The sequence below is a fragment of the Phalacrocorax carbo genome, chromosome Z, assembly GCF_963921805.1.
Source record: "Phalacrocorax carbo chromosome Z, bPhaCar2.1, whole genome shotgun sequence".
Classification (NCBI taxonomy): domain Eukaryota; kingdom Metazoa; phylum Chordata; class Aves; order Suliformes; family Phalacrocoracidae; genus Phalacrocorax; species Phalacrocorax carbo.
In genome coordinates, this window is record NC_087548.1 from 71,851,521 (window position 1) to 71,878,212 (window position 26,692).

The 26,692-nt window shown below is 39.7% G+C and overlaps 2 protein-coding genes across 9 annotated transcripts in view; both read right to left on the minus strand.

Annotated features, from left to right (window-relative positions):
* The window catches only part of TEK (TEK receptor tyrosine kinase), a 41,566-nt gene extending 27,121 nt beyond the window's left edge, over positions 1-14,445 (minus strand). Inside the window, exons 1-2 of one of the 2 annotated variants that reach the window (XM_064439645.1) lie at positions 14,107-14,445; positions 2,010-2,321 (exon numbers count right to left, since the gene is read on the minus strand). In XM_064439645.1, the coding sequence (XP_064295715.1) occupies positions 2,010-2,321; positions 14,107-14,158 (364 nt within the window). In that variant the 5' untranslated portion in view covers positions 14,159-14,445. The remainder of the gene's footprint in view (positions 1-2,009; positions 2,322-14,106) is intronic. The other variant, XM_009503375.2, reaches the window with a different exon arrangement.
* An 8,343-nt stretch (positions 14,446-22,788) lies between these two features.
* The window catches only part of IFT74 (intraflagellar transport 74), a 43,307-nt gene continuing 39,403 nt past the window's right edge, over positions 22,789-26,692 (minus strand). For 6 of the 7 annotated variants that reach the window (XM_064438613.1, XM_064438612.1, XM_064438615.1 and 3 more), the window contains 2 exons: positions 26,184-26,244; positions 22,789-24,589 (listed from right to left, as the gene is read on the minus strand). In XM_064438613.1, the coding sequence (XP_064294683.1) occupies positions 24,474-24,589; positions 26,184-26,244 (177 nt within the window). In that variant the 3' untranslated portion in view covers positions 22,789-24,473. Of the gene's footprint in view, positions 24,590-26,183; positions 26,245-26,692 lie in introns of those variants that run through there. The other variant, XM_064438617.1, reaches the window with a different exon arrangement.

A 26,692-nucleotide genomic window follows, 5' to 3' on the forward strand; every position in this document is an offset into this window, starting at 1 on the left:
TCTGATAGCAGGTACATAACCCGGCAGATGACAGTTCTCACTAAAGTCAGTGGGGCTACGCAAATGATTAATGCTTAGTGAGTGTTTCAGCAGCTTCTTGCCCTGAGGCTGCAAAACAGTGGCTGGATTTTCAGAAGTGCTGCTCCTTCCTGTGCCTTTTGTGTTCTCAGTGAGAAACTGCACATTTCAGCTCTTGCTCATTTTTTGGTGCTGAAAAACACTCTGCCCTTAAAAATTATTCAGATGACAACAGTAAAAGGGGGAAAGGCCTGTTTTCCAACTACAGATGCTTTGCCAAACCTCACAGTCCTTCACTGACCTCTTCTTCCTCTTTCTGTGTACTTCAACAGCTTTGAGAATTTCTGTTGCGCCTCTTTCTCACCCATCCAGCCTGATTAGATTATACATGTTCAACGACTTGCTAGCTGAAATTTTGTCAGGAGAAAATCAGAAGTGGATTCAAACCTAGGAATTATTCAAAGAAACCTGCCTACCACTGGCATGAATGTTATGTTATTTCTGGCTAGAACAATTTCTGTCACATTGGAAGCTCTCAAAGTTTGTTTACTTTAAATTCTCTGCTCCTAGGTCCACAGAGACCAAGTGCAAAAACCTGATTGATTCAGAATACACTCTTCCACCCATGGAGGTTGTTCTACAGGACAGCCAGAGATGCACTAAGCTTACTGGCATTCTGCCCCAGGCAGGGTCACATTGGCTTTCCATGGACTGTTATCTTATCTCCTCATCCTCCTTATTGCAGCCTTCTTTGAAACAATGGAGTTGTCAGCCTGCATCTGCAGAGATTTCTTAGTGACCTTCAAAGACCAAATTAGGTCAGAGAAAACATAAGCCAAAGAAAAATGCACTTGTCCTGCCCACGTTGTTTTTAATGTCCCCATACTAAAAAAAAATAAATGGACACTAGCTGTAGCTCAGAAAAATGAAAAAGCTCTTTTTCTAAATTTGCTCTATAATTTCAGGAGATACCAACAATGATAATTCCTTTTACTAAAACCTTAAAAAGAAAGATTAAAAATGTCTCCTCACAGACCAGCTGCCATGGCACAAAACATTAGCAACACAGTGAAGTCAGCTAACAATCACCTGAAGTTTTGAAAAGTTGATTTGCTGCAGAAAATTAGCCAAAATTTCTTACACTTTTTTTGTAGTTTACAGTGATCTCTTTGCTTTGGAACTTGTCCCAGAAGTCTAATCAGGTCCAGAGGCAAGTGAAATTTTGCACATCAGAAAATTAATTTTAATGGCCAGAGTGCTGGGCCTTGGAAGTCCCACCTTCTCATCCCACCATCTCCCTGCCATGTTTGCATTTTCTATGGTGCATAGCCTTAAAACCAAAACCAAGTTAATAGTGAAATCCATAGTAGATTTTTATGAATAACTTTAGATTTTGGGACACTTCTCTGGAGTCTCTTTCCAATGTTGACCTGGATCGGGTTCTTTTCATATTGACACAGACTGTGCAGATCCAATGTTGCCAATCTGTAGATTTACTGAACCATAGGCAAGGCAGTTATTTTCTAGGCTGAGGTTTCCCATTTATTTTAAAAAAAAAAAAAAGGTAGTAAAGTCTAGCTATCTACAGCTCAGACCTGTCAAGACGTTAAAATGCAAGTGAGTTTAGAAATCAAGTGTCTGGGATGTGAAAAGCCCAGTGCAGGAGTTACCGTGTTACTTCATGGGGTTGATGAGGCCGGCATTTACCTTATTTGCCACCTGACTTTGTGTTCCTGGCAGTAGCCAGATACAGGCAGAATACCTACAGATGGCTGACTAACTTCCCCAAGGAAATGACGAGCAGCTACTATCAACCAGTTGTCTCTGCACTTTAGAAAAAAAACATGGGCTTCAGCCAAGTCTATTTTTGTTGACTCCAGACTGCCTTGCTTGCTCTGGAGCCCCTTTTGTGCCCACTTGTGTCAACCAGGGATAACTGCCACTGGGCAAGCAGTGACATGCAAAATTCAGATCTGACCACCATACAGTACCTCCCAGCGGCATCTTCATGGTATGTATCCTCGTCACCTCATCCTTGAGCTTCCCTTCGCAGTAATACGCTCCAATAGTCTCACTGGCCTGTTCCCTCTTCCACACCACTGTTTTGGCTGTTGCTCTGTTTGAATCTTCATTAACTTCCAGTGGTTCCCGGTGCTGGTTTGTCACATCCTCCTGGTCTCGATCTATTGTGATAGACTCACGGGAACGCCACTTGGAAGTGATACAGATAAGTGATGTCTCCGAGTTGCCCACCATAGGGAACGAATTGATCAGTATGAGGTCCAGCGCCGCTTCCACTTTACCTAAGGAAAAAAGCAGCAGGTGAAAAAATTTTACTGCAGAGTTTGAGTATGTGGCCGATCAAATCACCAGATAATCTGTTTCACCCAGTACTCAGGATTTCTCTGGCTGGTGTCTTGCACAGCTTTTGTGCAAAATGGGAAGATTGTAGATAAATTAGTCTGCTACATTCGCTTTAGGATTTACTTTTTGTGTCATGAAAAGGTGGAGTTTGTTCTTCTCAGAAGATTAAATAAGTCTGGCAAACTTGTGAAATTTCTTTTAAGAGCGGTTGCAGAAGCCCAAGAAAAACCATGGGCTGCAGAAGCATATAGATCCTTGGGTAGTTAGACATGTACGTAACTGCCTCCAGTATGGCACTTTCCTGGTAACTGGGCCAGTTGATCATAAGGTTATGAGTTTAATAGTGTTTATTTTATGCCCTTTACATGGATTTAATATGTATCAGTTGATGTAAAGCAGATACATCTTTCGTTTATACAAATTGGTAGTACCTTGAACACTTGGAGTATTTTTTGTCAGCCATTTTATGAATTTATATTAATGATTTCATAATCATTCATACGTTAACTATGCGAAGCCCTAACAGACAATGGCAAGAGCCATGGCACAAAGAAACTTTCTTAAAAACAAAGAGCACATTGGCGGCAGTAGCAAAGCCATTTTTAAAAATAAGCTTAGTTTTAAATAAATCAAAATGTTTCCCTTTGATCAATAGAACTGCCAGAAATATATGGAGATGGAATTTCTTTGAAAATTATAGATACAAGCCTAATTAAAACAGTCTCTGGCAGAGTGCTACAGATTTAGTTGTTCAAATGTGCATAGCAGGAGGGAAATACAGCTCTTCTATAACCAACAATTTGCAAATAACAGGCGTTTCCCTTCACTTTTGAAATTCAGGGTAAGGAGAAGGGAAGCAGCAACATTTTTTCCAGCTGAAACAGGAAGAATAATTGATTTCTTTTATTCATCACATCTATTTTCCTGCTTTGGATACAAGTATATTTTGTATTTACACAGACACCCAATATTTAGCACCACTCAGCTTCCAAATGTTTCTCTGATTGGAAGGAAAGGGTATAGTCTTAGATAAGGGAGGTCAAAAGGTCTTAGTGCTGACTGCAGCCTTTGCGTGTGTCTCTGCAGTGCTTGGGGCCAAGGGAGGAGTTCCTCCTCTGCTTTCGGTGCCAGCAACCACTCTGGGGACTGAAGTATCTTGACAGCACACTGACACTCACCACACCCAGCCAGCCTGCCACGGTTACCACCCTTTAATGTGCCAGCCCAGATAACTTGCAGTTACATAATGGAGAAATGAAACCTTCTGGAAAGGATGCAACGGCCATGAAAGGAAATATTGCATAAAGGTGCGCGTTAGTGAAGTCAATTCATCCTGCTGCATGCTACTGAAATAGACCTTTTGAACAAAGTTAAAGAAGCATGTGGTAGAAATGAGGGCAGACTCATGCATTCATTTTTAGGGGCATTTATCTCAACCTATTTACTTTTATATGAGGAACATTTGTGCTCTTACTATCCATCTAATGCATCAGCTGAAGGCAGATGTAATTCAACAGTCACCGACATTGAAAGCAGAGGGCTTCAGTTTATATCAGCCAGGTTCACATGCCAGGTAGAGATATTCTTAAAATCATAAATTGCAAGATCCTGATTTCTGCAGACTTTTGTGGAACTTGGAACCAAATCAGGATCCAAACTCTGTGATTTGACGTGATTATCTGTGTCAAGGTCTGGCAGTGTGCTGCAAATCAGAACTGAAATATTTTGACATTTCTGCCTTGCATCCACAGGACACAGAGCTGCACCTGTCTTTCCAATACAGAGGTAAGGGCCCAAGTTTCTTAGGTCCTTCAGAGGATGGCTGCTTGTCCAGAGCTCCAGTTCTATTTCTCTAGCATTTCTCTGTTTCTCTGACTTCCAACACAGATTGAAAGGCGAAAATAAAACCTCTTTCCCCTCCCTGCATCTGAACCTTTTAGTACGGTGAGAAAAAGTGGTAGAAGTCTGAGTTTTGAGGACTAGTTTTCATGTTGCCTTTGATCTCTGTGCAAGACATAGCAAAGCAATATCACATCAGAATCAGGTCATTTGCTGCATACTTTTCTGTTTCATTTCAGTTGTACAACTAATGTAATCAAGGTATAGAACAACCATTGCTCAGATATATGCCTTATTTATACTTGTGATTATTCCAGATGAATCAAAGTCTAGCCACTGGTGGATGGATAGTGTCTGATTGTCTAAATGTAGATGGGTTTTTGTCACATTAGACAATGCAGAGTAACCCAGACACTTGCATGAGGCAGATAGAGCACAAATGGAGCTTCATGACTTCCTGTAGAAACACTAGGCAGCCTTTCTGTGCCTAAATGGGAGTAATATCTATGTGTAGGTATGGAATCATATGCCAAGCATGATTTGGCAGCTAAGGTTTTACAGCTGGAATATATTGCGAGCACAAATTAAAATATATCCAAGTGAAAGTTTTGCACTGAGAAAAGCTATGTTTTAGGTGCATTTTGACAAAAAAAAAAGGCCCCCCAGCAGTGCATTGACTTGAAGGCAACCCACTCACTCAACAAAGAAGAATCTCACAGGAGATGTTTAAGTCAGCATAAGGCCTCTTCAGTGATAGGAAGGCCTTCTTTGACTTCACTGGGAGCTGTTGCCCTCAGATTGTAGAAGAAAAAAACAGCACAGAAAACTGTAAAATGCACATATGCTTTATGCTTCAGGATTTCTACAGCATTTCTTTCTTGTAATGCAACTCAAACTAACCCAACCGTCTCTGCTGAAAAGGAGTTTGCCTATTCTGACAAAACTTAGGCAAGTCCTACCCTTGATGTTAATGAAGACTTTGAGTATGTAAGGACCAAATAAGGATAACAGGATTTAGCTCTCTGAAAAAGGCACAACAAATTTAGGCAGGAAACAGCCTGTCTCTGTATCAGTGACAATCCTCTGTGCTTCCTTGAAAAAGTCCTTTGACTCTTGTTCTGGTCCTTGAAGAACTGACATCCGGAAGGTAATTTGCTGTGTGTGCAAATAGGTTTTGAGAAAAGAGGGCACTTGCAGAAGTCTAATGCTGGAAATGGGAGATACCATGCAGAGAGCACTCATTGCCCAGTATTTATTGAAAACACTAGTTGCAGTGCAGCGCTCTGAGCCCGTTAGCACAGAGCAAATGACTTCTGCTAAAGCAGTACGTTTAAATAACAGCACACCCACTATAACCCAGACAGCAAAATGAATGCAGGGAGACGTTTGCAGTTCCTCTTGGCCCACTCTTAACTACAGGATTGTGTCTTGCTAGGTGATACCTGGCTGTATCTTTCACAGCTTCTCTAGTACCTATTTCCCTGGGGAAATTGTGCTGAACAGATAATAAGTGTGTATCGTGCTGTGTGTCTGCAGCCCCTGTGTGTTCTCATTCCCTACCAAATTGCCATTCATACAGGCACAGAGTCATCACATCTTCTGTGCTGTGTTGCACCAACAAAACTCAGCCAGGACCAGCTGCAAGAAACAGCTCTCAGAAATTCCCTGGAACACATCCCAGACACACGTCTGCTCAAAGAGCAATAAAGTCTCTGATAAAGTTTAAAACATCACTTCCCTAGATCAGAATTGGTGCTAGACACTAATTTGGGAATAAAACAATGCAGCAATCTCGAGCTGAGATAGTTTAAAGCTATATATGAGTACATACAGCAAGTCTTATTAGAATAGAAAAGTGTTGTGATTTGTCCTTTCACCTCAGAAATTCCCTGCCCAAATACTTGCATATTTACACTGCTAACCTTGTCTGGTCCCCAGGAAAACAGAAATATTCAAGACAATTTCCACCGAATGTTATGCCTTTGCAAAATTGCCTGTTAACTGGAAAAGTGTTTGGTTCAGTGGAACGGCTAACACTCCTCTGCCATAGCAAGCAGCCAGACCAGTCAGATCCGTCAAAGTAAAGGATAATCATACCTCACTGCTCCCCAAACACATATTTAAGCATTATTCCATATTTGCAAGGTGTACTGAGAATGCAAATTTCTGAGTAAATGTTTCAGATTTTAATAAATACTGAGTAATAGTGGAAGGAAAGAAATTGTTTACACATTACAAATGTAATTATGTATTTATTTTCCTTATATTTGTAGATATTTATTATTAATTGTTTGAAGTGACTATAAGCCTGAAGTCCTTTCCTTGGCATTTGGAGCATAACAGAGGAAAAAGAAGAGCTGCGGTAAGAGGTAAGTGGAAAGATTGATACTTTCAAAGTACTAATTATTTAAAAGAAAAGTGGAAGGAAGAAAATTCCAGTAAATTCCAACCCCTTTTTCATCAGGTGAAGCAAGGGGAATAAAAGGTGATGTAATCTGAAATGCTTAGGCAGTTCCTTTTTTATTTTTTTACTGTTATTGTTTGGAACACAAATTATTTCTGCTGTTAACTCTCTGGGAATATGAATGTAAAACACATAGATATTATACTAGCAGGGAAAAAATGGCATATGTGCTTTAGGTGTGGTGTTTTGCTGGAAGTAAAACATTGAGTTGCATATGACACTGCGGGATTTAAAAATTGTTTTGAGACTGATGGAAACGTACGTCCCAGACCACCAAGTCATCAAACCCTCCTCCTTCAGGTCTCTTAAAAAGCAACACCAAACACTCCTCTGCTTGAAAGAATAAGGCTTTTATTTAGAGCAAACCTAACTTGCTAAATAGCCTGCACCTCAATAATTCTCATTGTGTCTTGTTTTGTAGTTGCAAGTTCAATCACACACCACATTAAAAGAATTTAGGAATTATTTAGGAATACAAATTGCGATCATGTAAATAGCTTTGCTAAAAAAGTGTGGTATTTGATTAATTCTTAGTGAAGTACTGAATAAATTACATTGGTCCTTTTTTTTTTTTTAAGTAACTAACTAGCCAGTTTGGAAGATAATCTGGATGGAAATCATGCAAGTGAAATATGAATAAGTTAAAAAAATAAAGACCCAATCCCCATGACTCCCCTCTCTTAAAAAAAAGAAAAAAACAAACTACCAACATCGAATACTCCTTACTAAAATTTAAAGCTAGTCAGAAACTAACCCAGAACTTTAACTCTTTGGGCATATTTTTCACATGAAGAGTGGAACATATACTGCACCAGAATTTGGCAATATTTTTTTCCTCTTTTCCCATGCACTCAACATTTCTCTTATCAATCTTGGTTACTTTTTATTGTCTAAAAAAGTAAATTATTTGGGAGAGCTTTGAAATCATGTATTCATTTTATGGGCTTAGTAGTCTTTTGGTGTCCTGGAAACTTCATCTGGGTTGCAAAAATAGCAGCAGCTCAGATATTTTCTCCTACTGAGTGAAGTTATCCTCTGACAGCTCAGTCCTCCGCAGGTAAACAAGGCTGAAGTTATTATTACCCAAACGGATTAAGATTCTCTGCCACACGGCAGCAGCAGCAGGGCAACAAAAGAGAAAGACAGAAATGCTGATGAAAAACAGCTCACATGAGAAAAAAAGTCAGGTTTTCCAGTAAAAGGTTTCTTGTTGTTCATGGAAAGAACCTTACGTGATGCAGCTGGGCAGCTGTGGGACGGCTCACAGCTCAAAGAATACCAAGACGTCTTGCCCTTAGAAATAGGCCATTATTTCTGGAGGGAAGGTACTATAAAACTAATAAGAGACAAAAAATTAGTGACAGAACATCACTTTGCTGCTTAGTAGTAGTGGGAAGACCAGAGCACAAGTATGAAAAGTAAAATAGTTTGTCAAAGCTACTAAGGCTAATGATTTCTTACAGGCCTTTGGGTACCTCTGGAGCAGCTGAAGGAAATGCAGCTGTCTTCCTGTGAAATAGAGTAAATTGTTTTCTCTACATTTCAGCTGCTTCACAACCCATCAAAGCAATATTTTAGGATGAAGAAGCTGGAAAGGAAACACTAGTGCAGTTGGTTGGGCATTTCCCAGTACGGGTGTCTAACTGTGTGTCTGTAAGTAACTAAAATGTAGAAAGATGCATTCTCATGACTTCTCCTTCGGCCTGGTTGACCATAAGCAAGGAAAGCAGAAAGCAACATATCAGCAGAAATTCCTTGTTTAACAATGAGCTGACAATGTGTGAGGTAACGCTTAAAAAGGATGAGGAATGTGTGAAAGCTCAGGTAGGACAGGCTTGTAGTTTGGCTACATCTGGCTGGATTTGCAGCTAAGCAAATCCAGGTACTACTGTCAAGGAAGTACTTGCAAGTAAGCATGAACAAGTCCATAACAAGGGTGGTCCTTGTAAGTTGCATTATGAAGCTACTATGTATACTGTGTATGTATACTGAATGTTGTTTGTGGCTGATGCCAAGCTGAAGTATGCAAAATATCATAGATAATCTTCATAGGATATATCAGTGCCTACAAAACACACAAGGTTAATTGTCTGGAAGTCTCTGTGAGCATTGGCTGCTGGATTGACACACTCTAATAGGTTCTTGCCTATACAGTAGTGTACCCTCACTTTGCCACTTACTGATTTTGCTGAGTAGAGTTGTTTCTGGTGCTAAGCACACTTTGTGACTAACGAAGCTAAGATCCCTGACCAGTAGCAGTAGCAGATCTGGGATGTACAGCCAGAAAATAATACAAGAGAAAATCATCAGCACAATCAGAAGTGCAGATGGAACTGCATTGTCAACAGAGACTTACACTCTGAAGGGGAAATTAACCAAGACACTTCATTAGACAGGCTGACACAATGCAAAAAGTAAATAAATACCAGGCAAGCAAAATACTGAGCTTAAAGCAAAAAGCTTACATATATTACCCTTGAATACAGAAATGTAGTTTGTGAACCTGTCTTTCAAAAATCCTTTCAGAACTTAGTATGTGCCTAATATCTTCACACCCTAAAAGTGCTTGCATTTCCTAGTGATGAATTACAAAATTAATTTTGATGGGGTTTCCTACTTCATTATAACATGAACTAATAAATTTTAACATTGTTAGTGCATTTTCTTAGTTTGGGTGTTAGTTGGACTCTATTAGTATCTGTACTCTAAAAAACAATCAGCATTTCTAACTGCTTACAAGAAAGTCTCCAGTTCAGACGTAGGCTGGTCCTTTCCTATGTGGCTCCAGTGAAACCACAGTAGGACAGCATCCTAAATACAATCATGCCACTAGCACAGTGTAGGTATTGTCTGTGGAGGACAGTTCTGCATTGCAGTTTCTCTCAGATTTTCATCCTTCCAGTCCCAGAATGATCTTGCATCATTTTGGGAGCTGGCCACAGAACTACATATCTATCCCACACAAGTGGTAGGTGCATTTGTTTTTGGTTCATTTCTTCTGTGCCTACTCAGCAATCTCCACACCACAATGACTTCTTGGTCTTCCAAGGAAAGCTGAGCAGGTTTTTTGTGTGTGTTAAGAGACAGGTCTGGGCCGAGTAGGCTCCAGTCTATGTGACTGACACAGAGCTGTTTTCCAAACCAGGTAATTCTCACTGTAGGGACATGAAGCACTGACTCCACATCTCCCCTGCCCTGAAGGCAGCTGCTCAGCTGCAGCCAATCTGACTTCATTGTTCCCTCTTGTCTACATTAAGCCTTCCAGATTAAATTCTTGTGGGTATCAAACCATCTCTGCAAAATGTCACAACTTTGTTTTCTCCCTGAAATGAAATTTCAGCAAAAAAGTAATCCATCCAACCAGTTTAATTATGACTAAATACCCAAACAATCTAATACATGTGTGTGTGTATATATATATATATATGAAATTTGTATCTAAAACAATAGCATATGTTAATACTTGTGAATGTAGTGTGATTTCATTTCACTCTTTTAGATTTGATTCCTCTGGGTCTGATGCAATGCATTTTCACTCCTGACTCTTCCCAGCTGCTGAAATGGCCTTTGGGAACACAGGCTTCCTGAGAGCTACTCTACCCCTCACTAGGTCTGAACCAGGCGCACACCAAAAGCAAGCTCTAAAGCTAAAAACAAAAGAACCAGAGAGAATCAGTCCACTTTTGTAATTCCATTTAGGTGACTCTACTTTTGTGACTCCACTTAGGTGCACAGAGTTCCTGCACAGGCTGAAGCTGCCGTTTTTGGCTTTCAGCTGCACTGTCAGGGAGCAACAAATTAGGTCACAGCTGGAACTTTTTCCTTTGCAAACATATAGCCATCAATGTAACTAAAACAGAACACCTCTTTATCTCCCATAAAACAGATCCATTGACTGTGTGGTCACAGTTGTCCTAGCAGAACTGTGCAGAAATACCAACATTCAGCAAGTCAGAGATTCAACTAGTGATTCCTGTGGCAGGCCCATCATTTCTGGATTAGACGAAGGCTATTTCTCAAGAAGAGTCTAAATTCCATGTAAATTTCAGAATCATGAAAAAGACACCAGGATACTGTTCCCTCTGGGCAAATAACCTAAGTGTGGCAGGCAGATGCAATTGCTGGGTCTCACAAATCAATCACAATTCAGGAATAAGGAATGAAATACCTTTTTAAATTTCTCTTGCAATTCTCATTAGTAGTTTGATAATTTAGGTGTCTGAAAGGTTCTGTGTTAGTCTAATGTTTGAAATACCTGAGATTAAAAACTCAGATGTGGTTTGTGTCCACTGCTTTGGCTGTGGGAGGCTCAAAACCCCAGCACTACAGCCATAGGACAGGCTGTTTTAAGTTCAAGTGCCGTTTTGGTCTGACAACAGCAACTCTGAAGATACTCACAGAGGCCTCATCCCTTTAATTATGGGAAGAATGACATTCATGTTCACTGTTACAGGCCAGAGGTTGCCCAGAGATTAATACAGGTTTTCTAAGAACGTTCTAGTCTAACTAAAAATTATGATTTCTTGTCACTTTGAAGAGCCTACAGCATCACAATGGTACTTGTGTGTCTCGTAATGTACATTAAAAGCTCCTTAACTTTCTTAATATGTACATGAGTCACCTAATAATGACTATATATACAATTTATGTTTTTTTCGTAACACCTACTGACCCCAAAGAAAATGCAGCCATCAACACGGATGTTACAGAGCTACCACTGAATGCTGCTGCACTGTTAGCTCCACTGTTATCCTTTCTTAAAAGGCTTTTGTGTCTTTTACCATATATGGGTCCAACAGATAAATCACATAAAAGAAAAAAATCCAGTATTTTTAGAAACCTACTGGATCTAAGATCATTGGTAAAGCAAAGCTATAAAACAGAAGATTCTTTCTGTCTCAGAGAACGAGACATTTGACAATGCATTTGTGTCCTGCCAGAAACAGTTGAAGAAATGTGATTGAAACTGATTTTAATTGTTGCAGTTATCAACAAATGTCTTTGTGACGGTGACCAGCTTGCTAAAATAAGTCCCACACATTAACATTTCGGAGAGTTTGCCCACTGTGAGAATCTGCAAGCACATTTCCAGACCACCTGAGGATGTTGTTAAGAGGCAAAAGGCAAGTTCTCACACTTGTTCCTTGCTTGGTCCTCAGCCTAGCCACAACATTGGAGTTTGAATCCATACTTCAGGACAGATGCCAGTATCATTTTGATTCTACAATATGTTGACTGGAGTAGAATCAACGAAAAGGAAAACACGTGGTGATGCTCAGTCTAGTTTCAAGGATCCCAACAGGATTAAATTCAACCTCTTGCCAGTTTAATTGAACATTTGCTATGGCAAGCAGTGACTGTACTGTATATACAGTACGAAAGTGAGCATTTGTGTATATTTTTACCATTACCTTCCAAATCAGATCTTTAGCTCTAGCTGAAAATGGGGTAATGTTATTAAAAAAAAAATTAAATCAAAAGCCATTTCTCCTAATGGGAACCAAGCCAACAGTCTTCACCTTAGAAAAGGGTGGAGTGGATTTTGTGCCTACCCAGCAACACACCCAGAGGAGCCCACGATCGCCAGGGACAAGGTTAGGCCAGTTCACCGTCTGCGCTGAGTGTAAAGCCTCCCCTGCTCAGGGAATGTCAGTCCTGCTTTCCTGAACTCCGCCTGCAGTATCTAGAGGAAAGCGGGCTCACATTGTCTTCCACCACTCGCCCCAGGAAACATGATATCATTCTCAAACAAAAGCGGGAAAGCTGACAGATCTATTGAGATGGGTGTGACTACAGCACACACCTCGCTGGTCAGCCCCGGTGGAAAAGGCACTGACTGGCAGCTCGTCAGTCCTGAGCTGTCTGCACTGTCCATATTTGTAGCTAATCTCTGGAGCCGACATTTGTTTCTCCTGTGCTTGTGACTTAAGGAGCGTTGCTTGCTTTCTGTGTCAGTTAGGTACATGTTACCATGTAGAGAAACAGGAGTGACAAGGAAAAAGAGTTGGGGCAACTGGACTTTCTTTTCTTCTCCATCCCTAATGCTTACAGCACTTGATACCTCCTTAAAGTGAAAACCTGGAAGTGATCTGAGGGCTAAATAGGTTGAATGAATGTGCAGCTAAACAATCAAGAAACTTAAGCCACAACAGAGGAATTGATAAACAATATGCAACCTATTACAGCAATGGCTAGATAAGAATACTTCCAAACACAGATTCAACAGATTTTAAACATATTTTTTGTATGTATTAGTATTTAACTTCTTATAGATGCTGAAAGTAACGTCTCAGACTGATTTGTTTGTAATTTCACTTAGCTATTAACATGCTGCTCTTCAAGAAGGTCTGGAAATTGAAAGCAAGTTACATGGCAATGGGGACTTCTGCCTTTTTTTGCTACTTTCTGGTTTTCATTGCAGTACAATCTGCAGTTTTACAGCACATTACTTTTTGACTATGAGATGGACTAGAACAACATATACATATGTCACTGAAATGGTTAGGAGTGAGTTAAGAGTCTAAAGTTTTCATGTGAGTTGTATTTCTCTTTTACAGATTTTGCTTGGTATGTTACCCAGAAAAAGCTGTCTAGAAAATCAAAATGTGGGTGGTGAAAGCTATACTCAAATGTTAGGCAACTGAAAATCCAGTGGGAAAAGTACAGGCTTCTTCAGGGCTCTGCTTGCGATTGCTTCAGCAAAACATCTCTAACATTAATGCTCTGAATACTATGAACTAAATTAGCACCAGTATAATCTTGCTGTATACCTTTCTGCAGGTGTCTCTTAGGACTAACTTCCGACTGCTGAACTAATGACACTTGCTGATAACACTGAATCATTCTTTAGCTGTATATGAAGTGTTATTAATCGGTCTTATATAATGTGCATTTTTCTGCCCTTTTTGCCCACTCACTTTCATCTAGATTCCAGTTGTGGAATCTTGTCTAAAAAATTGCCTAAAAACCTAGAAATGTCAACATTTCCTACCACACAGCCAGTTCATAAAGTCAGTCACAGAAAGACTCAACACTGAATCTGTATTTAGAGCAGATATTTTTGGGGAAAGCCATCAATTGTTTCAAAGTAATGAGCTTTATTACCATTAGTTAATACCATTAGACAGAAGAGAAATACCGTTGCAACATGTGTATGTGTCAACAGATGACTTCAATCGTTAAACAGAGGTAGCAGCAGATTCTACATGTAGCTAAATCCTCCCCAATAGCTTGGCCACAGTCCTGCCATGAAAGCACTGCACAGATATAAATGGTGTCACTGAAACAAACACAAGTGCTTAAATCGATAAAGATAAGTGCTAGAAGTAAGGAGTAGGGGAGTCATGCATTTTGTCTACACATCATATGAGAAACAAGAAAGTCATGACGGGTCGACTACAGATATTAAAGCAAAGGCTTACCTGAAATCATCAGGCTGAATCCATAGAGAACTAGGTGTGCTAAAGGGTCCATGCTTTCCAAAATATATCCATCCAGTTCTTACAGTTGCTCATTGATTATCCTTTTCTCGGGCTAGATGTTTACTGGTTACTCTTCTCCTGCATGGTATGCTGTTTACAAGTCACAGGCAAGAAACCGCAGCACCGGAGCAAGCTGGAACAGTCTCATTGCTGTCTGAGTACAGGGAGCTTAAGTTCCTTTTTCCTGTTTCCTTTGTAGATTAGGATGGGAAAGGCAGGATCTTAAAGGCATTTTTGTATCAGCAGGACTGCAGGGCAGTGCAAATCCCATCCATCCAGCAATACATCAAAACAGTTATCTGGAGCTGCTGGAGAAGCAGGGGACTGCTGTTGGTCACAGTCAGCAAAACAGGAACAATGATGGCATCCTCCAGTAGGCGGGAGATTGCGAGAAAACAGTCCTCCACCTAGGTACGGTAGGTATGGTAGGTGGAAAGCTCTCCCCTTCTCAAAGTGCAGATCTGCCAATTTCTCAGGGTGCTATCATCTTTTCCCTTATTTATTTAATCCACGTGTAAGCTGCTGGCTGCAACACATCTCAGCACACAGTAATAAAAAGATGAACTAAACAACCATCTGAATCCAGTATAGACCAAAGCCAGCCACAGTCCAGCAAATTACTCCATTAGTTCATGTGCTTTACTGGAAACAATTTTTCTCTGTGTTTGACAATTAGAAACAGACTGAGAACTTCTTGCAATAATAAATTGCACCCAGAGTTATTATGACTTCAGTGGGATCAAAATGCCATAAGCCTCAGGGGGGGTCTCAAAACTAAGAATCTAAAACAAAACATGAGGAAAAAATAAAAAGAAAGCCACATGCAAAAAAAAAAAAAGAAATAAATGGAAAAGCAGCACTCAGATATATGAACAGAATTGCATAAAAAGGGCAATCTTATTTACCACTTGGATAAATATAACCCATGACAATGTAGCATTTGAAAGTCCTGTACTTCTGCCAAGATGCTAACACCCAGAATGACTTTTACAGAAGTATAGAAAAGCAAATGTTCAGCATCATTTTTGGAAATGGGCTATGGGTTGAGCCTACTTTGATTTAATTTCCTTAGGAAGACCTTTCAGCCTTCAGTTGTAGATTTCACAGAGGAAGTGCTTTACACCCAAGAACTATTGCCATGTGGACACAAGCGTGTCACCTACAGCAGATTTCAATGCATTAACCTGGATCTGCTCCTTACACGCTGCCTGCCCTCCCAAAAATATAACTGAAAGCCAAACCAAGTAGGAACTTAAACTGAAAATACCCTCTGGGTACAAAAACACTGTGTGGGCTCCAAACACTAGTAAAGTTCTATTTTGAGGCTTAAAGAGTGCAGAATATAAGGTATTTACCTGGTCTTGTTCCAGACCAAACTATTTTGTCCATCTTTGATTTTTGAGGATATCTTCTACTCTCAGATATGAAGAGGCAGTGATTATCCACACTCCAAGTGCATGTTAGCCTTTATAAGCCTGCTGGTGTAGGCCCCTCCAATATCAGAATATCAGAACAGTGTATTAGCAGATACTAAGTATTGTCATATTTCCTGTGTAGTGGATAACTCTGTTCTGTTGCTCATTTAACCTAATCCTAACACGGCCTATCCTTAATGATTTCTTTAGTGTCTTTTGATTTGCTGAGGAATGAGAGGATAAACAATGTCAGTCAAGGCTGTGGTTCTCCAGACTGTTATTGTGAGCTTAGAGGAGTTTTTAAACTTTTCACTTAAATCTCACTCCCCAGGGCATAAACAGGTCACTGAGGAGAAATGTACCTAATGCAAAGCAATGCATGAGAACTGAAGCTGATACTGGTTTTGCAGTATCTGTAACTGGGCAGTTCAGCTATTCACTATTTTTTGAAGAAGCAGCCTGTGCCTACTGGTTATTTAATCTGTCATGACAAGGTATCTATCTCTGACAGGCTGAATATGCAATACTCCACAAATACCTGAAGGTTGCAAAGACTTGCTGAAGCCGAAATATGTACTTACCCAAGGCACAATTTGGTTGGGATAGAAGCCTCAGCAGGCTCATATATTTGTTTTGTGTTCCATTTTATAATTTAATTTCTGAAGAAATAAATAATACCATCTATGATTCACAGAATTCAGCTAACATTTAAGTACTCGTTTATGTGCAGTAAGTGTTTAAGCTTAGATCTGCATCTCTTTGGAAGGCCTTTAAGTGGCACAGTTTGATTATTGCTCCCACTGAAGTAAAAATTAATCATAGGATAAGCTTTTGCTAGACTGTGGAATTTAAAGGATTTCACTATTCTGGTTTATTCTTACTCATATTTTAGTGACTGCCAGCCCCACCATCCGTATTTTGATCCTTGTATTTTATGTTATGAGAATGTGAACCTTCCTGAAAGTAGGTCATATCAGGTTTTGGTCCTGTGAACAAAAACCTGCATGATTTGATCTTCCCTCTGATTACTGAACAACACAGAAGTGAAGTAGAATTGTCTGTCCCCTCCACCAAGCTGCAAGGGTATCATGGCAGGATTCCATGCATGAGCCCATCTCTTGCTATCCTGTCCTCAGCTTACGTTGGCAGATCTAGAAACAACAGGATCCTAAAACTCAGCCTGCATTCACTACTACAGAGCAGAAGAATTGGAACTAGCCTTCTGGAAAAAACAGGTTCCCAGTAAAAAAAAACTGGGGTAAAAGTGAGGATGGCAGAAAGAGTAAACTACGACACCAAGTTGCCCTAGCTTTTGTTGCAGGTGAGGCTAATAGAGGCTGTTGACTACTGGGGTGGCTGATGAGCATCACCATGGCATGTCCTCAGGTGCATTTGTAGCTGTATTTGAGCCCTGTAGATTACACCCTTTGTCTTTTCTAAAGGTACTTGGAAAGACACAGAAAGCCTGTCCAACCCCATGCGATTTCTAGCATGTTCCCCTCAGGATCATCAGTTCTGTTAGTGGTTAACTGCTGATTAATACATATCAGCATTCACATCTAACTGAACACCCATCACAATGGCATGCATGAGTTTTTAGACTAGTTACAGCAGGGAAACAAATTGTCTTTTAACATGTAAATATAACCCTAGCATTAAACATGGCTTTTCATAACTCTATTTGCTGAAGGCTGATTTTACGATATGTCAAGTGTCCTGAACTCGTGAGTCCAGGCTTTCCTCTTTAGATAAGCAGCACACTTGTCTCAAGGACAATCCATTCATCCATGCTGTAGCACATGGAAATATGTGAGGAGGAAAAAGAAACAATGCCCCTCTGCACTTCTTTAATCAGGTAGATGTGTTAGCAGAAAGCACATATCCTCTTGCAGTGTCTGGCTGTATTATGCTTTTTGGAAGCAAGCCATTACTTTGGCCTTGACATAATGTTAATATGTGTAAGTAGGAGGCAGTAAAGGAACTTTAGGAATTATTACTCTCTACAATCAGCTAATGTGAAGCAGAGGCTTATAAATGATGGAGTTTAAGCTTTTTTTCTTAAACAAATCCTGTTCTCCCTACAGGACATTCTATGCCACTGAGGCCAACCACAGCCATCTGTTTTGGCTCACCTGGAAGCGACAGGTAGCAGCCAGGTGGCCAGTCAGAGGACACGTGCTGTTGCTGGTTTAAGCGGTCAGGATGAGGATGATCCCTACGCAATGCAGTGGCAGCGCAGCAACCGGAGGGAGATAAAGGTTTCTGCATTACATGCCATACTAATGTGGAAGGGGCAGTGTGAAGGAGTGGTGGTGATATTGTAATAGGTGGTTGTGAGAAACTTTAAGGTGGGGTAGAAAAGGTAACAGGGTCTGCTTTTTGTTGCAGCTCATTCTCTTGACTTGGCAGCCTGTGGTGTGGAGGTGCAGGTTCTACTGCCTTTCCTGCATATGCACACTCAAAAGGTAACTCAGTATTTCAGACATATCTATATTCAGTTTTTTTACCCAGTGTTGATGGCTTTTTTTTTTTTTTTTCTCAGAAAGAAGCTTCTTTTGAATTTTTAGGAGACCGTAGTCTGGAGAATGGCTGAGTACTGAGCAGAATAGCCTCAGCCAAAGTGGGCTGTTGCTTTCCTCTCTTCCTTGCTAGTGAAATGAAAGGGAATTTACTGCAGTGGAATTAAACACAAGATTTCATGGGAATCTCAGGTTTCTTTCAAGGTGAAGGTTCAGCTGATGAAACAACACAGGAGTACTTTAGGGCCTCTGTATCCACAAAGTCATTGCAAAGGACATCAGGCTGTTTGACCGAGGTCTGTACTCTGGAAAGGGACCGACAAAAGGGACCAACACTACTTAAAAAAATTATTTGGAGAAAGAAAGTATGAAAAGTGAAGTTAAGAGCCAGCAATGGCCACTGATGATGTCAAACACGTATATGAAGTCACAAGAGCAAGAAGCAAGGAACCTAGTATACCCCATTTGGTTGTATGAAAAGGACAGAATGGCATCCTTGTTGTCATTGCTTTCTAAGCCCATTGTTTTCCTACTTCAGAGCACGTCTGCTCTGTTTTTTAAAAGGTCTGATAAAACAGGTGATTCTGAACATGCAGTAAATTAACCCCAGATCAAGCTTTTGTTTCTCTGCCAAGATTGGATCAGATTCTGGGAGCACAAACATAAGCAATGTCAGGACTCCTGCTGCCCTGAAGTCAGAAGAAGTCTGGAGATAAATGAGATTCTCCAGCCTGAATGAAGCATCATCCAACAGGAGGTAAGCAGAGCTCATACAGAAGCTACAGAGTTCACAATTTTTCTCCTCTGTTCTGTCACTGCTTTTCTACTTTATTTTCCTACAATACATTTTGATGGGTGAATGAGTCTGCGTATTTAATGGTAACAACTGTATATCCATGTCTTTAAGATATTAACATTGAATGCCCCCAAATGATATACAGCAATAAAATATGACTGCCTGAAGTAACCTGGCATTAATGAGGCAAATTTCATATCTGTGCAATTGGGAGAGATAAAGATTAATTGCATAAGCCACTTAATGCACATGAATTTTGCAGATCTGACTATTACTTCCAAGGACCAGGAAAAGGGTCCTGCTAATTAGATCTCAGGGTTAGTGTTTTCATCCATTAAAGTTACAAAAAATCAGTTTTAAAATCCTGTTTGCAGGACACACTGTTTTCCACTGAATTCACTGTTAGTGTGATTCTAATGGTAATTTTAATTTGATGACTGAATCATTTAACTTTATTTAACTTTAACCAGCATTCAACAAGTGCAACTTAGTGATAAATTTGCTATCCACCTGGCTCTGCTTCCAAATTTATGTCACACTGGGATGGGCTAAAATCTTACACTGATATAGGAGAGCCCCGAGTGCACTGTTGGTGAGTTGCAGTGTAACGGTTCCTTCTCTCGAACGGTCCAGCTTTAACTTCAGCCTTCTCTCTGTGTAAGAGAAAGACAGCTAAATGGCAATATTTTTTTGAGAGAGTTTGAACAATATAATTTGAACAATTCTTGAAATATGGATGTGTGAAAGACATGCATGTCTCAGCTTAAGGTGAGAGGTTAAAATGTAAATTTTCTTATAGGTAGACAACTTCAGTATCTTTCAGCTCAATAGTCCTAAAAAAATTATTAAATACAGCAAACTTGAGTACAAGTCCAAGCCATTAAACACCTTCTCTTAATTTAATTTGGAAGAAAAAGAAGGAACAGGAATGATACTGAAAATTTGAAGGCTTTATTTGGAATTTTTTTTCTCATGCTTAACTGTTGGAATGACTGATACTATTGATAATTTCTGCTATGATCATAATTTTCTTTTTCTTTCTAATTTTCAGAGGTGCTGAGTCCCCCTTACCTCACTTGAAATAGTATTTGTGGGCAAGCTTTGTTGTATGTTGGAGACAGAGGTTTTACGTCTTACTCATCCTTTGCTGCATAGCAGAAATCTTGGGCCTGATCCAAAGATACCAGTGCTCAGTGAAACAAGCTCAGTCACTGTAAATGAATGTAGCTTTCAAGGAATTAGCATTACAAGAGGAAACAAGAGCAGATCATTTTACATTTCTGGCCCTTTTTTTTTTTTTTAAAAAATGTGGGAGGCTTCCTCCATTTCACACATTTGGCATATTGTCCAGTTAGTCCTCCTTCCTGAGGGAGAAATTGCAAGTGTAGACCACAAGTCAGGGCAAGGAACATTTCTTCCTCTGCTCCGAAATTCTGCCAGTCCCAATGAATGATTGATCAAAGCTGGGATTTGAATTCAGATCATCTCTACAGGCATGAAATGCTTTAAGGGTTCCTTCCACTTTACCGAAGAAGATGACAACCATTTTGTTTGGGAGTAATTCAGTTCCCCTTCCCAGTAATTAACCTGCATTTTGCAGCTGCTCTAGCTGGAGTTGTCACCTACAATAGATAGAGCATTCAGCATTCAGCTAGTGTTCACAGTTGTGCATGTGGTCAAGTGAACGCTGATTTTGTGATCCCTTTCAGAATCCAAGCGGTTTTTTTTCACTCCAGACAATTGCCACGTCCTCCCCAACCAGATGCCTTATCACTATTAGACTTGTTTCTAGGGTGTTCACTCAAAGCAGATACTTTGCTGAATAATTATAAAGTAAGCATTCGAACATGTTTCTTCTCAAGCTAAGATATTCTTATGGCTAGTGCCTCATCATAAGGTCTGCCTTGTGCTTTGTATTTTTGTTTTACACTTGCAGCAGAAAAATGTAAGTGTACTGAAAGACTTTACAACCACTTCACTTTGGAAAATATCCCTCTGATTGTGAACTAGCACATACCAGCACTAAGAAGCATTAACATCAACTAATGTCATCAGGCAGAAAGAACTAAAAAAGAATCTCAGTGTTCTGCCTGTCTGGAATTGGTCACAGGAATGTTGCATGTTGTCTTCTAAGCTCACTAATACAAGGGATAAAAAATCAACTCATTTTGAATGAAAAATAAGGGTTTTTTTGATCACAATGAAAAACAGTGAAGGTAAGATGAAGCAGGAAGACCAACAAGAAGATTAACTTGCCTGCAGCAAAAACAGCTTTTCTGGAGATACTATGATATCCCTGAATATGGGAACAAGGCTGGTGCAGTGTCATCCCACCACGAGCTGGGAATAAGGACAGTCATTCCTACGTGCACCCTCATGTGAAGCACAAACACAACATAGAAACAGCAGATCCTTTGGTTGAAGATTTTGAAACAGAAATACTTCTTTCCATGCAGTGTGCTAGTGAAGTGGGATTTGGAGTGACAGACAGTGTCAAACCTGCTATCCTTATGTCTCAGTAGCATTTTCCTGGAGAAGGACCATGTTAGGGAACTTCTAAACATGTACATATGGACATATATAAGTCCGTGGGGGTTGTTGGGATGCCCCCACATGTGGCGAGGGAGCTGCTGATGGCACGGTGAGGCCATTCTCAATTACCTGTTTTTCATGGTGACAGGGACAGGCTCTGAAGACTGAAAGAAAGTCAGTCACTCCTATCTTCAGGACGAGTAAGAAGAGTGAGCCAGAGAATTACAGGCTGGTCAGCCACACCTCGATCCCCAAGAAAGTGATGGAGCAGCTTACACTGGAAACCATTTCTAGAGACATGAAGGATGGGAAGGTGATTGTGAGTAGACAGCATGGATTTATGAAGGGGAAAATTGCTTAACCAACCTGACAGCCTTCCTTAATGAGGTAACTAATTCAGCGAGCAAAGAGAGGGGTGTTGATGTTGTTTACCTCAACATTAGCAAGGCATTTGGCACAGTTCCTGATAAATCCTCAGAGGTAGGCTGACAAAGTGTGGGTTAGGTAAGCAGACAGTGAGGTGGACTGAAAACTGGCTTGGGGCTCACTGTGTCATCAGTGGCCCATAGTCCAGCTGGAGGCCAGTCAGATGGTGCACGCCAGGGGTGGACACTCATGCCAGTCCTGTTTAACCTCTTCATGGCAAAAAAAGGGCAACGATATTCTGGGGTGTGTTAAGGAGAGCACTGCCAGCAGGCTGAGGGAGGTGATCCTTACTGCTACTCAGCTCTGGTGAGACAGGTGAGCCAAAAAGGTTTTTACATTTCTCCACCCCATAGACGCTACCACTTAATTAATGTCCTCTCAGTTTCAAGTCATACCATAAAAGGCACAAAAGATTGCCTGGGTAGAGAGACCTGTGCTACTGAATTAGTGTCTTCATATACACACAGGAGATTTGGTGAAAAAATGCTGTGTGTCTGGTACTTAAGCTTATACTGAAAAAAAAAAGATAAAAAGAATTAAAGAAAAGGTTATTTTCACTGAGACTTTAGGAGCTAGACAGATACAGTTTACTCAGCTCACTGCTGGCAATGAGTGAGCAACCTCCTAGAGGGAGGTTAAAAGCCTGCTGCATAGCTCACCATTTAGAATCCATACAGTTCTTTTCAGCCACAGGTACTATGACTACAATCCAGGACCACAAGGATGAACTGTTAAAAGAAGGAACAATTGATGAGATTCTCAGACAGAAGCAGGTAATCTGGAGACCCTTCAACAGAAAAGAACAGCATGCTAAAGAGAGGGATTTTTTGACAGGCATCTCCTGGGGAACACAACAAAAACCAGTAAACTTTACCATGCTATCTTATAAAATCGCTACCAAGGAATAAAACCATCCCCTGCCCTGAGTGAAAGGGAATTTAAAAGCAGCCTGTTTATTCAGTGTGCAGCGTTTTTCCATTGTTCATTAAAATCTGTTATTGTAGCACAAGTGGAATTCAGGAGGCGATCTCTCTGGCTGATGGTTTGATTGGTGAGAAAATTAGACTTCAACTTTATCTCAGCAAATAATGGGCTCTCTCTGGAATAGCTGTAACTTCAACAGGAAGGAAGAGACATTAGTGGGAATTTCCCCTAGATAACAGTCCTTGGTTTATAGAAATCCTGTTCCATTATCTCCAAATATTATACAGACATAAATATACAGACCAAGAGAATTTACTGTGCTGAATTTGGAAACACAGTGCTCTCTGCATGAATCTTCAGTATTTCTGTTTTACATACCTCTTTATACTCAAAATTACAATCACAGATTTGCAGAAATTTAGTGACAAAAATACAGAACTTCTATTTTAACAGACTTGGCGCATTTTCTAATTCTTTGTCTACTCCAGTTCTATAAAGTGAAGCATATCGTGATCTTCTTTTTCAGAAAGCTTTTCTAAGGGAGCAGAACTGTAAATCCAGACCACACTGTTTTTTGTTTTCTGCAAAAGGCCAGATTACTGTCTGACTAAGATTCCTATCTATAGCCAACTGTGATTTCTTCTCTTTGATCAGGACTAGTTTACAACATACCAGGTGGAGGACATTATCCATAGGTAGTTTATAATTGCATTATATGTAGGATGAGAGGGAAACATATTAATGAAAATTTTGTTTTACATAAATGTTTTCTGAAATTTCTGTATCATACAGCACATTGTTATTTCTGTATCAGTCCTGTTTTGTTCTATGTTGAATCTCTTCCTACGTATTTTTGTCAAAGTAGAGGTTGCATGTCACACTGTAGCTTGAAACCTGAGGAAAAAAAAACATTGCAGAAAATACAAATAATTTTCCCTGTTATTTCCTTTATTGCTGAATAATACAAAAGTAAAATCCTCTGGACAACGTCAGTATTAGCTATGTTTCACCACTATTCATCACAGTTTTATCCTTATAGTTACATTAAAAAAATATAAAATAAGGAAGTTAATTGGTTCTCCATTGGGAAATGAAAATTTGCTAACAGATCCAAAGCACATTTGCTTTTATTTTACGACTTTATACCATGAAACAATTCTGACTTAAAAGGATGCTAGTCATCCTTAGATGTTTTCCTTGCTTGTTATAAATTGCTATTAAAGTAGGGATTGTATGCTGATATTGCCATTTATTTTATTATACACTTCATTTAAGACAATGCATACGAGAGCCTGCCAGGCAGTTCTTACTCAGGGAAAACTCCTATTCTGTTTGGCAGGAACAGGACTATAAGGCAATTCAAGATTCATTGTGTAAGCAGAATGAAGTTTCACATTTGAGTTGCAATCCAGCAATGGGCATCAGTAAAGTGTTCTCATGATTTTACACTCATTGCACAGTATTTCCTTTTTATTTCTACAAGTTTCTAAAATTCAGAAGTTTATTTCTAAAATTTTTTAATCTTGAAAAGGAGGGATACTATTAAAACCCGTGACTTCTAAAAACTTGGTAAAGTACTTTTGAGAATATCCGTCACTGTAGTGGTGAGCAAATGAGCTCAGTAGTCCAGCTTTCCATGCTGCCTGTGCACATCTCTCATTGTTGGTCCATTGGGCAGGAAGGAAGTGCCTGGGTTCAGTTCTTGGTGTTCTGTAAAGCTTCTATGAGAACTTTGTTGTATTCTGTGACCAGCTTTCTCACGTTCTTCATTATTGGCTGGTAGTCACTCTCCTGACTTTTTGTTGCTATGACTGATTAAAAGAATTAAGGAAACAAACCGCCAGTATAAATGTTAGCATAATTAGAGATCATAAGGGAACCACAATACAGTAGGTTTCCTTCTGTGGAAACTGTCAAGGGTTGAAAATAATAAACTCCAATTGGGTCTAAAAGATTTACACCAATTTACTAGCTGCCACATCATGCCAAGCATGGTAAAAAACCCAAGATTACACGCCAGAGTCAGTTTTGTTTTCACATATATAGGCAATAGGTCCCTTGTGGAAGACTCTGCCCATCGTTACACCGCAAACAAAACAATTTCAAGGCACTCAGCTATTTACAGCCACACAGTCTGACACTTCAGAACTCCATCTACAGAAAGCAGGACCTTTCCTTCCCCTAGCCCAGGCAGACATAAAAACCTGTAGAAGGGTCTGCACTTGGACAGGTAACACATTGTAGCAAGTTGGGTGGTGCCTTTAATATCTTGATCAACTTTTCCTCTTAGTTTGTTTTAGAGTTTTTTCTGTTAGAAAAAATAGGATCTAAGAATCTTGACTTAATATAATATTCCTGTAGAGCCTTCTTTGCAGAGGAGGTGGCTCCAATTACATTACATTGTCCAAGACTTTTTTTCAGACTTTTTCTAAGAATTAGGATACTTATCAGATATGAGAAATAGGATATTTGGTAAGTGAAAAAGACAATGCTATATGCAGACCCTACATTTTTTTCCCCCTGATGACTAGGCTATTGCAGAATTGCTTGAAATATATTCTTGTGCTGTTTTCTGAGACATGTAGCAATGCATGTAGCAAATATAAAATAAAAGTGCAACTATGCCCTGCTCAGATCTCTTCAGGCACTATGGAGAATAGTACAAGATAACAAGAACCATCAGTTCTAATTAAAAAGAACTTCAGTGCATTCACTAATTTCAAAAACAACCTTATGAAAGTCACTTGCAGCAAATAACGTTTTGCTGCTGTTTTGGAAGGTCTTACATGGTTAGTGGAATGTAACTCTTTAATTAGCATCACATAATGAGAGAGCTACAATGCAGTTCCCCCAACTCAGCCCATTTTGCAGGTAAAGCATCTCATCATATCTTACCACGTATCTGATTTTTTCCCTCTAATATACAATTCCTCTTTTATTTGATAAGAAATACATTAAATGCGTACAATTTATGGATTTGTTGTTTACTTTTTCATCATTGATATTTATGGTGTTTTAAAACTGCAAAATGCAAAGCAAAGTCACCATGCTGTACAGATTTTCAAACAATGCTACACTTGCTGGGTAATTTCAGATAAGACTGCATAGATATGAAGATGATCTTTGTATGAAACCTACTGGAGAAACTGACCCAACAGGAAAAACTCAAGGCTGCAAGACAAATCTTATGCTTTGGGACCCCTTAAAATTGCCAGACAACACATACAAGTTTTGCTATATGTAATATCTATCAGCTAACCAGACATTTGCAAAGCATCGCCTTTCCCCTCCTTCCCTGTCTCCTGCTCCCCGTTCCGTCCTGCCTTACTCTGCTGGAGGAAACAGACTTCTTCCTCAATTAATACAGTGCGTGAATTTTACTGTATTTCTTAGAGAAAAGGATACATTCCTTCATCATAAAGTTATTTTGCTCATGGTGCTGCCACTTCCTCTCCAAATTTGTAAGCTGAAAATATAAAAAGAGCCAAAAATAAAAACCGTATTACACATGTACCTTACATAAAGAATCTCCCCAAAATTTTGCGTCAATACCTTGTACACTGTCACCTAATACGATCAAAGTTATTTCCCCAAAACCCCAGAGAACTGAGAAACAAGGATGATTTTTAAAGCTGCCAATGGTTAACCTGTATATAATTTAGCACTTCACACATCTATTTATATAAAAGCATTGCACGCAACTACAGTGGTGGATGGAAAAAATCAGTCTGAGAATTCAAGACTTGACATATAGGGAAATGGGTAAGCAGGTCAGAAGTAAAAAGGTGAACAGTGCAGGGAGATCCTAATTCTCATTATACTTCATATCATTTAAATGATCTCTTCTTAAAAATCAGTAAGATCTAAAATCACCAAAGATACAATATTTCCTGACACTGTCTTGGACTTTGAGC